This window comes from Calonectris borealis, chromosome 11 (assembly GCF_964195595.1).
Source record: "Calonectris borealis chromosome 11, bCalBor7.hap1.2, whole genome shotgun sequence".
Classification (NCBI taxonomy): domain Eukaryota; kingdom Metazoa; phylum Chordata; class Aves; order Procellariiformes; family Procellariidae; genus Calonectris; species Calonectris borealis.
The window spans coordinates 20,020,243-20,036,739 of record NC_134322.1 but is presented as its reverse complement, the minus strand read 5'-3'; the positions used below and the strand labels follow the sequence as shown (position 1 = coordinate 20,036,739).

General features: G+C 39.6%; 1 protein-coding gene across 7 annotated transcripts in view; it reads right to left on the bottom strand.

The window, feature by feature from the left end:
* The window catches only part of USP3 (ubiquitin specific peptidase 3), a 47,473-nt gene that overhangs the window by 10,113 nt on the left and 20,863 nt on the right, over positions 1–16,497 (bottom strand). For all 7 annotated transcript variants that reach the window (XM_075160353.1, XM_075160350.1, XM_075160355.1 and 4 more), the window contains exons 4-8: positions 9,299–9,382; positions 6,968–7,049; positions 4,269–4,351; positions 3,248–3,361; positions 2,462–2,575 (exon numbers count right to left, since the gene is read on the bottom strand). In XM_075160353.1, the coding sequence (XP_075016454.1) occupies positions 2,462–2,575; positions 3,248–3,361; positions 4,269–4,351; positions 6,968–7,049; positions 9,299–9,382 (477 nt within the window). The remainder of the gene's footprint in view (positions 1–2,461; positions 2,576–3,247; positions 3,362–4,268; positions 4,352–6,967; positions 7,050–9,298; positions 9,383–16,497) is intronic.

Genomic DNA, 16,497 nt, shown 5'->3' with positions numbered 1-16,497 from the left:
TTACAGCACCCTGAAAAACATCAGCAGCACTACCTACCTTTTACAACAGAAAAACTGGCACACAGAAACACTGCTGTGCTTCAACAGGCCGCAGTCCTGTACAGCCAAAAATAGGACTTATTCTCCCAAAGTTGCAAAATAATTTTACATTACTATGGAACAAGGTAGTAAACCAGAACTCAGCTTCAAAGCTGTGTGTTAACTCTGCACACTCTGTAGGATAATTTTGAAGTTGCTGAGATAAAACAGGATTTGCTTAGTTTACTGAATACAGGTATCTTCAGCTTAATAAACAGCTGAAGATGAAATTTATGGAAAGTCTTTGCTTCAGACACCTTTTCAACATTAAATTCCTCATAAAAGAGCTCTGAAGTATATGGCACCCCTTGCTCTGCAACAAATTTGATGAAATAACCTTTGGAATCATTCCACGTTGTTGGTTGTGCTCCTGGTGCATGTGTTTATACTTGCATACAAATATGTTAATTATAGATGAAAGATTCTTTGGATTTGATAAAAATCCAAAGAACATGATGATATGGACAATGCCCTCTTCAAAATAAACCATGACCTAAAAGCCTGTCAGCAAAAAGCTTGTGTAATAAAACTGATCTCCATCCACCTGAAGCAATTCATCCACCTACTGGCAACAAGATAGGATATAAACAGGAAGAGTTACTAGGAAAATAGAGCATACTATTTATACAGCAGTAAATCAGCAAAATGCACATCTTGCAACTTGGCATGAGGCTACAGAACTCTCTCGGCATGCAGCAGAATGACAGCGGCAGACTGTCCAACAGTCAAGGAGTAGGAATTCCACAGTAGCATTAGAGCTCAGAGGCACTCCAGTTGTGCTTATAGTAAGCATAAGTGATACTTCTCTACTCCCTGTATGCAATATGAGACAAAGGGCCATGAAGTGCAACAGCAGCAGTTTTTTCTATAACCTTCTCTAAGAACAACAGCACTTGCAGTCCTTGGAGGCAGGCACAACATGCCTTTTACAACTGAAATCTCTTCAGGCTAAAACAATTAAGGCAGGTTTCTAACCATGTTTCCTGCCCCATCACTTCAGGCTTCATAAACACAAGCAAAGTGGCTGGTTTGCTGTTAACATGCTACTGGCTCCGGCTTTCTTCCACGTGTACATCCACCCACCTTCTCCTCCTAATCTCACAAGAAGCACACAAGGTAGAACTAGAACTGTAGCATCATTACCTTTTACAAGGTACAATTAAGCACTGAACAAATTCAAATTGTCTCCCTGGATCACGTGGGAGCAGGGATCTACTGAGCAGCTGACTCTATTCTCCATGTGATTTAATGAGTTCTCTTACCAATTAATCATGAACATATTCCCACCTAACTGGCAATAAAAAGGGGAGGGAGAGAACCCCAACAAACAGCACTTTTTCTTTTAAAAGCTGTGACAGAACCCACAGTGCTGAAAATTTGCTTGAGGAACTTTAATGAACTGGTTTCTCACTTAGTCTAACGAGAATTATAGCAAAGACTGTAATAGGGAAACTGGTCAAGGACATTATGGATGATGTTCATTTGCCTATAATGTTTTGGTCACTGCTTGCAACTACTGGTATTAAACTTCCTTGATTCTCATAAGCCAAGTGAAACATATTTGGCAGTGTGAAGAACAAAATAAATAGATTTGTGTTATTCGGGTTACTCGTTGAGCAGACGTGTTCACAGCATCTTTTCAGCACTGCTGGAGATGTAACAGATAACAGAACATCTTTACTACCTGAGAACACGGAGCAACTTACCTTCATCACAATATATCCTAACAGGTTTCAGTGCTCCTTTGAAAGAGGTTCAGGGGCCAGGACTGGGAGACCTTGGAGAGGAATGATACTTCAATTTATTTGGGTAACCTTCTTTTTCCCTTTCTTTTTATCGTCTTTTTTGTCAGTATGGGCACAAAATGCCTACTATGCACAAGATTTTTTCTAATAGCCCTTATTTCATGTCCAGATGGTGACTGCAGTATTTTGAGAGAATCAAGGAAGTTTCAGCCAGTATGTTTGCATTTAGGCCTGTAGGTGCTGTACCTTTTTTAATCTGACTACATCACTTTCTTATTGCAGCCAAGCTTGGGTTCTGTCAACACCATGCACTTGGCACTTACCTACCAGTCATTATCTTGATTCTTCTGCCCTTCGGAGCACTGGCTCAAAGGTACAACTACTACTATTTTAGTATTTGAGATGTTTGTCCTCTCTAACACTGCTACATATAGCATGTGGTAGAAAGGCGGGGAAAAACAAACACTACCAATGAACACAAAACTGTTGATCAAAGTGAAGATCCTTTTCAAAGCATATCTGTGGGCATATGGGAAAGCTGCATAGAGTGCATCCCGCGGATTCAGCAAATTTTAGAGTAGGACACCAGCAATACAAGGTTGCAATCGAGAATATTGTTCTTATTCTACAAAACTTACCTAAAATTTGGCATGATTTTCCAAACAACGTAAAATAAAGACTCTGGACTAAATGCAGTTTGGCTTCCTTGCCATAAAGCGCAGAGCGTCTTTCTGAATTCTTCCACCAATGAACTGGAAAGAAAGTAAAAGCTGGTGATTAATATGGGTGTTTGTATTATAACCCTGATAGGTTTACCAGCTCAATGGTACAAATATCGGGCATTACTTTGGTTAAGATTGTAATGATTGGGTAAATATCCTTTCCAGTACTTCAAAGATTTTATGTCCAAAATCCTACCCAGGTTAGGAAAATTCTATTTCAGTGTTGAGGACTCACCCGGAAATCTATCCACCCCTCGCCATTTTACTGTAGACTGCTAACATCATCCCTTTGACACTTGCTCAAACAAGCTACTGAATCGCTTACTCTGATATTTTTTTTTTTAAAATAATATGTTCACTTGCAAACACATCCCCATGACCGTATTTTAGCTGTAATTAAGTAACGTAATGTCTGGAGTACATACAACTAGCACTCCTTAACCTCACTTTAAATGCAGTTACATCAGAAAGCACTGGAGTGTATCCGACTGCTTCCCCCTGCAGCACCAGACCTATATAAGCAAACTGCAAGTGATACAAGTTTCTTTTTTTTTTGTATGGCCAACTATTTTTCTATGACACTGTCCCCCCATGAATCATTTTTCTATGATTCCGCAACACTGAAAGCATATAATAGCTCTACTACCCAAGCATTTGCTGTTTTCTGTAAAGTTCAGTGCTAACAAGGAACGTGCAGCTTACACGTTGTTATCCCCCTGGCTCCTGGTATGGTAAGTTCGCCTGCCTGCCGTCTTCCCATTCCTCAGCTCCACAGCAGGCAACTCTTTGAAGTAACAGCAAAACTGTTGAATGTTACTACAGAAAAAGGAAAAATGAATGAAATCCTTAAAGGGCAGAGAACAAAGAGAATGTTATGTATTCTGGAGCCTGTTCTTTGAAATGCATAAACACAAATTCATGCAGTGATAGAGGATGGCAATCAAGAACGGTTCAAGATACAATAAATACTGTAGCAAATACTCATCGTCTGCAAATAACTGAGCAGATCTGTAAATATCATCATCATCTCAACAACCTGAAATAATTACGTTTTGGCTTTGCTTTGACTAAGAGATACCATGACAGACGGAGGTATCAGAAGGCATTCCCTAACAAGCCAGACTGCATCTGCTGAGGTGGTTAACTCCATGTCTACTGCCACCTACCAATCCTAACCTCTGCTACCACAGTCCCAGTAATGGAACATAAGAAGCATGTGCCTCAACTCCTGCCAGTGAACCCTGAATGATGGAAAAGAAAACGGAGACCGTTTAGTCCTGCTATAGCCCGACTCAGTAGTCCCCCAGTGAAGAAAGCAAATTCAGAAATGCAAAAGGACAATTACAGAGCAGCGGTGGTCTTGGCAGCAATGAAATGAGGTCTAACATCTCAGTACTGCAGAAACTTTTCTCCTGCCCGCTTCCATGAGACCCCATCCCTCAAAGCGCTGTCTCTGCTTTCACAGGGACCATAAGCATCAACATGTTTCAACACCCTCGGCAATGAAAGGGCAGTATCCTTTTTCACTGAGGATACGGCAGGCTTCCTCTGGAACGCTGCATCACAGGAAGTCCCTCACCCTGCGAAACACAACTTTATGGTACCTGCACACACCCATTCCTGCAAATCCAGGGACACTTTTGTACAGTGGTAACTTGCCAAATTCCCTTGCCTATAGCACACAACCACTCTCACAGAGGCATCAGGAAAGCTTCGGAGGTACCTGAGCGACTGAAGGATTGCATTCATGAAACACGTATTCCCCAGGTTCCGAAGGCCTGTGGCACAAAGGGCAGTGGTGCTTCCCTGGAAATGAGAACGGTTAAGTTAAAGAAAGACTTATCATTGCTCCCCTGCTTTCTCCCCACAGAGCTGTCACTGTTATATCAGCATAGATTTAAACAATAATAAACTACACTGTTTAAAAAGCGCAGTTTCAAAGCCAAAGCAACCACTTCATCAGCTCAAACTGCCTTGAAGCAGTTTCTTGACATGAAACCTGTTTCTTACTCATTCCTGTCAACAGAAAACTATAGTACATCTTTTCCTCTGCAAATAAATCTAGAATAGGACAACACAGAGTTAATCACAGGCTTTTATTGCAAAGTATTTGTGTGTATATATGTTAAATACTCACACTCCAATAATGTGCGGTGAGAAACGGACAGCAATTTCCCTAAAGTGCCTTTGAAAAATGAAAATACCAATCCTTATCTGTCTAATCCCATCTCTACTATGCACAGCGTGGCACTCTGCAGGTTGTTTTTAAGTCACTAGCACTAGCCTGCTGTCTTGTCTTGGTGGGGTTTTGTGGTGGCCAGGAGGGCTTTTGAAAGACAGACAACAGCATTTATTTGGGAAAGAAACAGACAAGTTAGACTGTGCAAAGAAAACGCAATGTGTTGAATGAAGAGAAGCAAAATATACACCATTTACAGTCTAAAACTTTCAACAGGTTAGAGCAATGTTACCCACAGATGAGCTTGCCTTTTGCCAAATAATCTTCAGAGTGGGGTGGGAGGAGAGGCAAGAGAAATGTGGACAGTGTTGCATTTATGATTTCTAGAATCCGCAACATTTGGACACATTCCATTGTCTACAAAATATCACGTTGAAAGTTCATAAAATATTTGGGCATTCTTCATTGCTCTAAGAGAATTTAAAAGCTAGACTACCTTTTAGTAGTAGTATCTCAAAATGAACATATTACTTGACACCAAAGACTGCATGTAAATCCAGGTTACCAAATATGAATTCAAAATGTTCCAACAAAACTTTTTTTCCTCCCCAAATCTACCACAAACATCATCTCTGGTGAAGAACTAATGACAGCAGGACATTTGTGTATATGTTTTTTAAAAAAAGTATTATTTACATAAGCAATTTACCAATTCAGTAATAATTGCTTAAAGAGAGACCTGTTTTCCAATAAAGGAAGAAAACTTTTAAGTACAAACACCACAGTGTCCTTAGCATATTCTTTTCTCACTCTTGCCCAGGGTATTAATGCAAACAGCAGTGCCCTGTCTTTTCTAGATAAGGATCCAATGTGCTCACAATAAAAAGATCATCTGTTGCCACAGGCAATATTCAAGTATTAATAAAACTGAGAAAACAGCACAGACTAAGAATAATAAAAGCAGCATTAAGTTCATGCTTTCTAATTCTGTCTTCTCTGTATCTATCTATCTCTGTGTCTTCTCTGTATCTATCTCTTATCTAAAACCTAGAATTTTCCTTCTGGTTTTTACTGGCTTTGAGTTTTCCAGACAACGATGCTGTGTGTTGCCAAAAACCCCACTGTTTCTCCCAGGCCTCCTCAATTACCCAAGATTGGGGTAGTACAGGAAACATACACAGCACGCTCAGAGGATGCTAAGTTGACTATAGGGAGTGCATTTTTAAAGTAACTAAACCCCTACAGACTTTGCAAAACAGCAGAGGATGCTTTGCTCCCACCCCACCCTCTTATTTCGATTCATACTCCTCTCAAGAACTTCTTCTCTTCATGATCAGATAATTGTTCCTCATAGCTGAAGACAGCTATTACTTCAGCTCCCTTTGACTACGTTGCTGTCCTGCAGCCCCAAGGGCCAAGGAGCAATAGTTCTGCTGTACCACTCCTTCTGGCTGAGGGTGAAAATGAAGCAGTTGCATACAGCTGGGTCAGTATCCCCCCTCTCCCTCCCTAAAATCTGGGAGAAATTATGAAGATTAGAAACTCCTTCAACCCAAACTGTGGAAAACAGAGACATTTGGTTTGGGGCATTCTTTGTCTGGAAGAAACTATGTAGCCCTTCAGCTATCTAGCAAAGGCTGGATCGTCCTCTCCTGGGTGCTATTCTGCAGATGTGAAGTTAAAATAGCAGGAAGATGAGAAATGAGAGTGAGAAAAGCTTTCAGAATAGTCTGCAGTTCCTTTTGAAAGCAAGTTTTACTAAGCTCTTTGAAAAATTTCTTAAAATTTTTTACTTTTTCCTAACAATTACTCTCTTATTCCCTTAGAAAAAAAACAGTGCACCTGCTTCTCTGCCTTCTGCACCGTAAAAAAAAAAAAAAAAAAAAAAGGACGATGACAAAAAACTCCTTGTCTGCTCAGAAAAGTCTTATGTCTAGCCCTTATGTACTAGCTCCTTCTGATTTCGCTGATCCCACCAAGCTCAAACTGCCCTGAAGCTCTGTCTTGACACAAAACCCTTCTTAAGCACAGGGAAGCTCAAAGTCTAGGTCAACAGAAATGCAGCAGAATATCAAACATTCTTTCGTGAGAAGGGGCTCTTCTAGGTGTGTGATCAGGAGATAACACAAAGTGCACCAAGCAGAATTTGGGTAACTGATTGTATTTCAAGTCTAGGCCAACTATAAGCCTCAAGAGTTTAAAAAAACTCTTTAAACTCACTGTACCCGATCCGTTGTACTTACATTTACTTTTAATAACTTGCTGTTCAGAGATGAGTTTTCCAATAGTTTTCTTTTCCTATGTCTGTCTGATGTAAAGGCTGAACTGTTGGAAAGTAATTAAAAGAGGTTACTTACTATAAATCAAAATACTGTGTGAAATGGACAACAGATAATCATCCTAATGCTTAACACTGTGATTACATCTGCCATCAGTTGTCATTAAGACAGCAAAGAGATTCCCGATTGCAACATGTGCTTTTCATAGTCTTAAAACAGACTGCATCTCCCTCAGAGAAGACGTACATCCCATTTTCAACACTAATGTCTGAGTTAATTGCATTAAGTTATGCATGCTACAATATGCGCCCTGAAAAGTGGCCTTACTAGCATGCTACTTTTCATCTAAAATATTCATCTTTTTCCTTAATCAAAGGAATACTTAATACAGAATTTGCCATAAAATACTTCTGTGAAAAGAATCATTTAAGCCTTTAGAAAGACAACTTCAAAAAATTAGGACAAAGTAAAGTTACCAAAAATCAAAAATATCTCGAGTGCTAACACTTATGTATTATAGCTGACTTCTCTTACTTAAAAATATATGAGGTTATAACATTTGTGTAATACTAATACAAAGTTACAAGAACCAATTAGATATTCTTTTTCACATCACTGGAATTCTAAGTGGCCCCTCAATTCTAAGTTTATGACTTCTCTCTAATCTAATAGCAAAATCATAACTTGTTCCAGATTTTAGTTTTGGTTTGTTGTTCCCTCCCCCCCCCCATTTCTTTAATTAAAAAGCCCTCCAAACATTCAAAAACTGTCATTACACACAACGGAAGCCTCCACGGTATCATTTACCTCCCAAAGAGCTAGATCTCCTGGACATTTCTGAAATACTAATGTGCACTTATCATTATGCTTAAACATCTTTACATCTCATTACATACCTGAGAAGCCCATCAAAAAGAGAATGGAAAATAATGAAAATGTTAATATTACCAACAGAGTAAGTGACACACTTAACTCAGGGACGATCCAGAGACTTCCCAAAATCACAGCCATTTCTTGGCAGGAGTCCTATTTGAACTCTGGGGCATTCAAATATATTTGGAAGCACTGTATGCACACGTACTTCTACTTAGTATTATATAAGATTTCCAAGCAAACTGTGAAAATACTATTTGCTATCTAGCACTGGCCACAGCATCTGCATCACACAAGACTGTAAGATCTGTATCTGTATCAGAAATAGTGTGGCCAGCAGGAGCAGGGAGGGGATCGTGCCCCTGTACTCGGCACTGGTGAGGCCGCACCTCGAATCCTGTGTTCAGTTTTGGGCCCCTCACTACAAGAAGGACATGGAGGTGCTGGAGCGTGTCCAGAGGAGGGCAACGAAGCTGGTGAAGGGCCTGGAGCACAAGTCTGATGGGGAGCGGCTGAGGGAACTGGGGTTGTTTAGCCTGGAGAAGAGGAGGCTCAAGGGAGACCTCATCGCGCTCTACAACTACCTGGAAGGAGGTTGTAGCGAGGTGGTGTTGGTCTCTTCTCCCAAGTAACTAGCAATAGGACGAGAGGAAATGGCCTCAAGTTGCACCAAGGGAGGTTTAGGTTGGACATTAGGAGAAATTTCTTTACTGAAAGAGTGGTCAGGCCTTGGAACAGGCTGCCCAGGGAAGTGGTTGAGTCACCATCCCTGGAAGTATTTAAAAGACGAGTAGATGAGGCGCTTAGGGACATGGTTTAGTGGGCGTGGTGTGTTGGGTTGACGGTTGGACTCTATGATCTTAGAGGTCTTTTCCAACCTTAATGATTCTATGATTCTATGATCTACTTTTCAGTGGAACAGCACCAGATAAAGGCAGAGGAAAAACATGTCTCTTCTGTACAATTCCAAGTTCATTTCCATTTCCAAGGAAACCAAACTATGCAATTAATATGAAGACTACTTCCACCTGCATTTTCACTTCAACTTCTCTGCTCCAGAACTTATTCTGGTTTTGACAAAACTATGATTCTGTTCTAAAAATTCTCTCCTGTTTGTATGGAAAAAGACAGTAATTATTGGCTAGGTAGCAAGAAAGTTAATCGATATCTAAATTCCTGTATTACCGTACACTGCTTCTACAAGATTCACTGTGTAAGAAACAAAACATACGAGATCAGCCAAATGCATTCTTCTGCACCTCTGCTTCTCAGCGATGAAAAGGATATTTAAACGTACACAGTATCACACACACAGAAGGACCAAAATAGATATATAAAATAAGTATATACATATATTACCACTTAAATGATGCAATATTACAAGTCCACCCAAAGCAGTCTGGATGTAAACAAACTACTTACTTTTCCAAGTTCTGTAGGTGCTCTCTGACCTTCTGTACCAGGCCCAGCTTGGTATCATTGACTACAAAATCATCACAGCGATAACTGCAAGAAAAACATTTATCAGAATGTGCAAAGGATTTCAATGAAGTACTCCAAAACAGTCATGCAAGCCTACATGCGGGAAGCACTGAAGTGATTCAGTGGAAGATTATGAGGGGAACAGGAGAGCACAACACCTACAAACTGAGCTTGGTTCCCTCTGAGAACTACCCCATAGCAAGAGAAGGTACAGGCACTACCTTATTACATGTTTTTTCTTCTAGCTCCGTTCTTTATTAGAAACCAGAAGCATGATTTACTGCTTGTCCCAATGCAGAATTCCAGTTCAACAAAAATTCAAACATACAGTGTAACCAAAAGCAGCACTAGTACACAATCCATAGAAGATTTATCAGAAAAGATCAACTGACATCAGGTAAACAGAATACAAAGTTTTTATTAATGTATAGCATAAATTAATTTATTTTAATACTGTAAAGCTATCATTAAAACCTGAGGTGCTGAACACATACACACATAACGTAAAACTTTCTGCTATGGAAAAAAGACCAGGGAAGATGAACTAAGAGATTACATTTGTCCAAAGTCACACCAGAAGTCTGTGGCAACTCGCACCTCGTGCTTTAACCACAAATATCACTCAATCTCTCATATAGTTTTTATATATACAGAAACTCTTATAAAACTTAAGCTAGTATTTTGAGCTTTTTCAGTATGCAAAAGTAAGTAACTGAGCTCAAAAAGAGAGAGAAGCTGATCCCCTCACTGCCTCAAAGCAAATGTAAAGTGAAGCTAAATCAAAATGGCCTCTCAGCAGAAGCAAGGGTTACTAAAGTCTACAATCCTATAATGTTCTACAAAAATCTCACATTTCCCAGGAAGCAAAGATGTTCATTGTAATTTAATATTCTAACTGTGGGCTTGTAACGCCTCATATAGTGCACAAAGGCAAAGGTTATAGACCATTTCTAAAGGCGGGGAAGAAGGGTCTTTTAGGGAAGGCTGAAAAAAACCCCACACCTTATTTCACTGTTTTTCTGAGTACTTGTGCACATGTCGATTTGAAGAAATGAAAGGAGAGGGTAGCAAAGAAAACTGCCACAAGGAGAACACCGCTGCAAGATGGGATTACTTCTGCTGCTTTGCTGTATTTTAAATCCCTTGATTTTCTTGCCCTCACAAAAAGGAGGAATAGAGTCCCAGAGTGAAGTGGACCCTCCTACCCATGCTCTTTCTTCCATTTGTGAAGGAAAGATGACACCTGTATACAGGGGCAGGGTCGTAGAAATGGGAGGGGAAGGAAGGACAAAAATCCCTTAAAACCAAGAAACAGAAATGCTGCAGTCAGTAAGGAAGCCCAGCCCTGCAGAATCCACACCTGCACGTCAGTAAACCAAGAATTCTGTGCAGCTCCTCGAGTCTCTCTCAAAGGAGGCAGTCAGCGGAGCGGCAGTCTTACTGCTGTGCTCGGGAGCTGCAGATGACGTTTCACAGTATTCTTGCAGGGTTAGCCAAGAGCTAGCTCAAGAACTACATAACCCGTATTCTGGCATGAGAAACAGGAAGGTAAGAAAAGACTTAACACCACTTGCAGCAGCTCTTTTGAGAACACTGCGAGAAAAAGGGAGCAGAGACTTGTCACAACTTCCCTTCCCCCACATCCCACAAAGGTAACTCAGGTCTGAGCCCGCAGTGTTTATCAGCCCTGTGCTTACTGTGAAGCATCGAATTCCAGCTTCAAATTCTGGCAGACAATTGAACACTTCCTGTGAAGAAAACTAACTTACTTTGGATATGCTTAATATCAGAACAGTAGTTATTCTCTCCTTTCCCTTTGGCACAGGACTGACTCAAATGCAAAATACATCCTCATCGTCTCAGGTTACTCCTCTACTGGAGCAGTTCCATGCTTCCTAAGTTAATGAAGCTATCGACTTCAGGCACAGCTGGAATTTACAACATTCTTTGTGCATAAATCTGAGATGTAGTTCAAAGACAACAGTATTGCTAGTGTTAATTCAAACACGATATTCTTGAGGAGACTACAGAGTTGAGAAAGTAAAGGCCCTTGCCACTGAAAGGAGTCTGTATGACCAGTCTGTGCAGGATCTCTGTTGATTTTTGCCTCTGAGAAGAGAAATTAATATGACTCTCAGGATTTCCAAACACTGAACACAGCAGTTATGGATACTTAAGCAAGATCTAGAAATTATAAAATAGCTATTGCCAGTAACAGACACTTTTTTTTTTTAAAAAAAAGATTGCCACAGACCTAATTAGTTTGGGAGGGGGAAGAAGTCTGTAAACATGCTTATTTTTCAGCCATGTTTTAAGTAGTCCTATTCAGCTTTATCAGCCACCTACAATTACCTAATGAAGTGTTCCTGCATTTGCCACTCTCACAGGACACCACACCTCAAGGACAACCATCAGAAACAAACTACCCAGGCCAGCTTTGGTGAGAGGTAAATATGGTGCAGGTGGATACAGCACAGTTTGACTCCTCCTCAATACCAAGGGTGTCCACACCCCCAGGTATACTAGCCCAATTACACTGCTACCCTAATTGTGTAGCTACTAACATTTATGAACAGGGAATGAAAGCAGATGCAAGCTCACTGAAAGCCTCTAAGCCAACTTATGGCTGAAAGATGATTTAACACTTGCTCCCATGCCCTAAAGATCATGTTAACCTTATTTTTAGTCTGATCTCACATACCAGTTACATCTTTACATAAAATCGCACGTTAGCACTTTCCCCAAGATGAAGGAATAAAATCAAGTCAGTCAGGGTCCTTGCAACAGTGGAAAAGTAATTTTAAGATTCTCTTAAAAACAAGACAAGCTTTTTCTATTTCTCTTTTTAACGGGCAGGTTTTTTAAATCACCTCCCTTGAAACACTGAGGATTCAGCACTACTACTAGAAATAACAGCACTACTACTAATCTATTTTGGATAAACGAAGTAAACAGCACAGGAAGTAGTTTATGCTTTAATAGCTTAAAATTTGCTAAGTCTACACACCTTGAAGGTGAAGTGCTGAGAGATTACTCCCTATATGTGAAGCTGACATTCAAAACAGATGTTTAATATGTGATCCTCAGGATTATCACAAATTAACAATACACCTTCTTGCATACAGCAGTTCTACAATATGCTTTTAACAGCAATTGTACAGAACAAATCCTATACTTCGGGGAGGGTCCCTTATATGGATTAGCACAGTATTTTCCTCTCTATACACTTTCTATTTTTAGCACCTCTGCTACCTCCAAGGCCTGGTCTTTTCTGGCCTCCTTTGCTGCTAAAATGGCAGCAAGCCAGTGAATGTATGCACTGCTCTGGGGAACACTTATGCTTAGTACTGGCCATTTCAGTAGGTCACAGAATTTTATGCTATGTTTAAAAGCCCTGATTGGATTTGAAGAATTACAGGACAAGAAAAATTAAGAAAATCCAAGTTTCCTTAGTTGTGCTAACACTTTATATATGAGTAAACTAAGAACTCAAGTTTTACTGTCTTGATAAAGGGTTTTTTACCTTCTTTAATTTCCACTGTAGAATGCATTTTCGGATGCTCATGTGCTAGCACAGTAAGTCTGTTTTTTAAATAGAACCACCATCACAAAAAGAAAGACTAAAAAAGAATTGTTTAAAGTCCTTGGCACTTTGTTATTTTTACATCAGCCTGGGGGGGGGGGGGGGGGAACATTAGCACAACCATGTTCCTTTATGAGATAACAAGGAGGCTAATGGGTCAGAAATCTGATCTGCAAGTTGTGTCTGGGATTAAATGAACACGGGAAACATATTATGCAAATACATAAACAGGGGAGCCTTTCTTCTTCTATGCTAACCAACTGTCTGTGCACTAGCACAGAGAAAACAAATTTACAAGAGTCCTCTTTCAGGAAACCTATTTCTAAAAGCAGGCTTCTTATAAGTATCGTTTTACTTCTCATGCACAGAAGAACAACCACTACCATAGCAGGAGAAAGCATCATACGACAGCTTGACAAGAAGAAAGATCTGTTCTTCTCGTAAACTCTTTGCGCTTAGTACTTTAGAACTAACTGAAAGGCCGATTATCTCCAAAAAGTGGAATTCAGGAGTCTTTTTCTCAGTGCTTAGGGTCTCAAACAATTCAGTCTGAAGATTTAGTATTGCCATCTACTGTCTCAAAAGTGACCAAAGAATCAAGAAGAGAGTTGTACTCTCATAATAAATAAAAAATTAACATTCTCTCAACTTTTCCACTGTGGAGACTGAACAGGCAAATAGGAGGACATAGAAGAAAGATCAAAACCCTCTAGAAAGCAAAGCGCTAGCTGCCCAATGCTTAATACCTCAAGCATGCCTGTATTTTTCAAAACATTACCAAATTCATAAATACAATAAAAACCTCATCTCAGATTAAAAAAAATAAAAATTAACCACCATCCTACCAGAACTGAAACATTTTCCTTTCAAAGCTATGTTGAAAGCTTGTGATCACGTAGAAGAAAACACACACACTTAGACTTGCACGCTGAAATGCAACTACAGGAGATTGCTTGATCTGGTTTTGGTTTACAGCAAGATTGCATGTGAACTAGAAGCAAAATTAAATAAACCATGGTAGCTTCAACAGTCACATATTATTTCTTCCCCATGGACTGACAAGAATAGCTAAGGCAAACCCTGGACTGTGCTCTCATGACTGCATGAAAGTTCATGACATAGCCAAAGAAAAGCAAAGGATTAAATGCCTTCTGCTTAGAAAAGAGCCCATACAGGCCTGTTCACTGCTACTATCATGCAAGCTAAGGAACACAGTAAATTGGGATCCATAGGATAAAAATGGAACAAGAGTATTCTACTCAACTCTGTGCAGTAAACAAAATTGTAAATAAAAACATAAAAGCCAGCACTGCATCAAAGTATCTGCATTATTTTTACAGTAGAATTAGAATTCAATTAGTCTTAGGATGGTATTTTCTTGACTTTCAAATTACTGAGGTTGCCCACATCACTAGCATAAAATATTAATCTTTAAATAAAAGTTCACTTAAAAAAACTATCATTGGATAAACATAGCACTGTCTACTGGATTCATGTCTACACTGAAGAAGCTGACAAATAACATTTCAAAATTTAATCTCCACAGTAGCTACTTATGACTCAAATTCACTCAACTATTTGCTTTAACTGGCAAGCACTATTTGATAGCAGCCCCTACAGTACTGTCTGAAATAAAGGGCAGAAGTTGGTCTGAATCCTTTCTGCTTCATCTTTACTCATCTAAGCTCATTTCCACTGAAAAAATTGGGTGCAATAACAAATCCAGGTATTTTTTTCTGGTTATCAAGTAGGAAAAAACTGAAATATCCTAAGTGAAAGCAAAGATACACTGCTTTTGAAACTTGTTCAGCTTCACATTAGCACAAGAGAGTTATAATTTGCTAGTGAATTATATAGAACAGGAACTCCCCAAGGCAAAGCTCTCTACAATTAGTTCCAGTTCATCCATAGATGACTCAGCCTTCTACTTCAATTACAGCAGAAAAGACATCACACGCTAAATCTGTCCTACCACAAATATGCTGTGAAACACCAGTGAGCTTCCTAAGTGCGTACCTATCTGCTCCTCACAAGCATTGTTTGTTTCAGTAACAGATCCCATAGTCCTCAGTTTGGCTGTCACCATTTTGCAATGCCCATATTGGGTTTGGGATAAGGTCAGCAGGGTGCTCTGACTTGCTAGTGTAACTCATCCAGCCCCAGCAGGTTGGGCATGCTATTTGTCATAGTAAATGGAGATATAATCAAGACTTCAAATAGCCTGCTAAAATTCCTCCACACATTATTACCTTCAGAGTGACCAGAAGACAGGTCATACTTTAAACAAAACAAAACAAAAAGCCACAATGTAGAACTCAGTTGTTAACAGCATTAATCGGGAAAGTGGAATTAGCTTCCCACAGCTGTTCCAATGCTGGTAACCTGTGCCTATTATCACTTAGAAAAATGTTATGCTTTCTAATGTTTTCACATAGGAGCAGATAAAAATGATGGTCATGTAAATAAAATGTAAATAGAAGCAAAATCCCCGTACATCACAAAGCTACTCAAACCTTTCTTCTATGCTTAACATCCATACAGCTTTTGTTATAGCTGCATGCACCATCTGAATAATTTTTCAGTTGCTCCTAACAAAATTTCTTCAGGTGAAACCACTTAAATGTGATTTTACTTGCAGGGGATAAAGATATTTGTTACAGAAGTATTCCTCATAAAACTGGACACCCAAACTTCAGCAAACAGGTTTTTTCCTGATGAAGTACACAAAAGATACCCAATTATTTGAACAAAATACTCATCAGTGGAGCTATACACTCAGTAATGTTACAAAAGCGTAACACGGATTACCCCAAGATTTGCCCTGTTCAAATCCTGCGCTGCCACACCACACAAGTAACGACATACATGGGAAACCAGGAAGCTACAGGAAATGGGGAAGCAGCTGTCAACAGTTTTGCTTAGGGGTGAGGAGGATGGAAGATGCTGAATGCACAAAAGCATTGCTTTCAATAGACTTCGAGTCTTTGCTGTCTGAGGAACAAGGAAGATAGGGAATCCCCGACATTACCAGCATAACTATTAGATCTCCCTAAACAGTGCTCATACCTCACTCTAAGAAACTGATAATAAATCAGTCCAGGCCATTCTTCTGTTAAAAGAATCACTTCTGTGATTCTGCTGCTTAATCTTGCCAGAGAGCTGATGCTGCTTCCCAACAGGATCCATCACTTTCCTAAACTCATGCAGGTTGCAGCAAATCTCCAAAAGAAAGAAGCCTTTCTTTCACAGTGAAGAAAAAAGTAATATTGGAAAAAAAACCAAACAAAACACACACATACACACCTCAAGTTCACATCTCTTGGGCAGGAACTATAGTGTATTACTTTACTTTCTGATATTCTGACAAATAAAGGATATGTGAAAGGCTTACCAATTTGATGGAAGGAGTAACTACAACCAAACAGCAGCTTTTGCAATTAAAAGGTTAGGTTCTCAACATACCCCAAAGCAAACAGAAGCAACTCCAAACCACATAAATAGCATTTATTTCAAAAAGTTTCTGCTCAGTCATTTGAAAGGCAGGAGTTTAGCCACA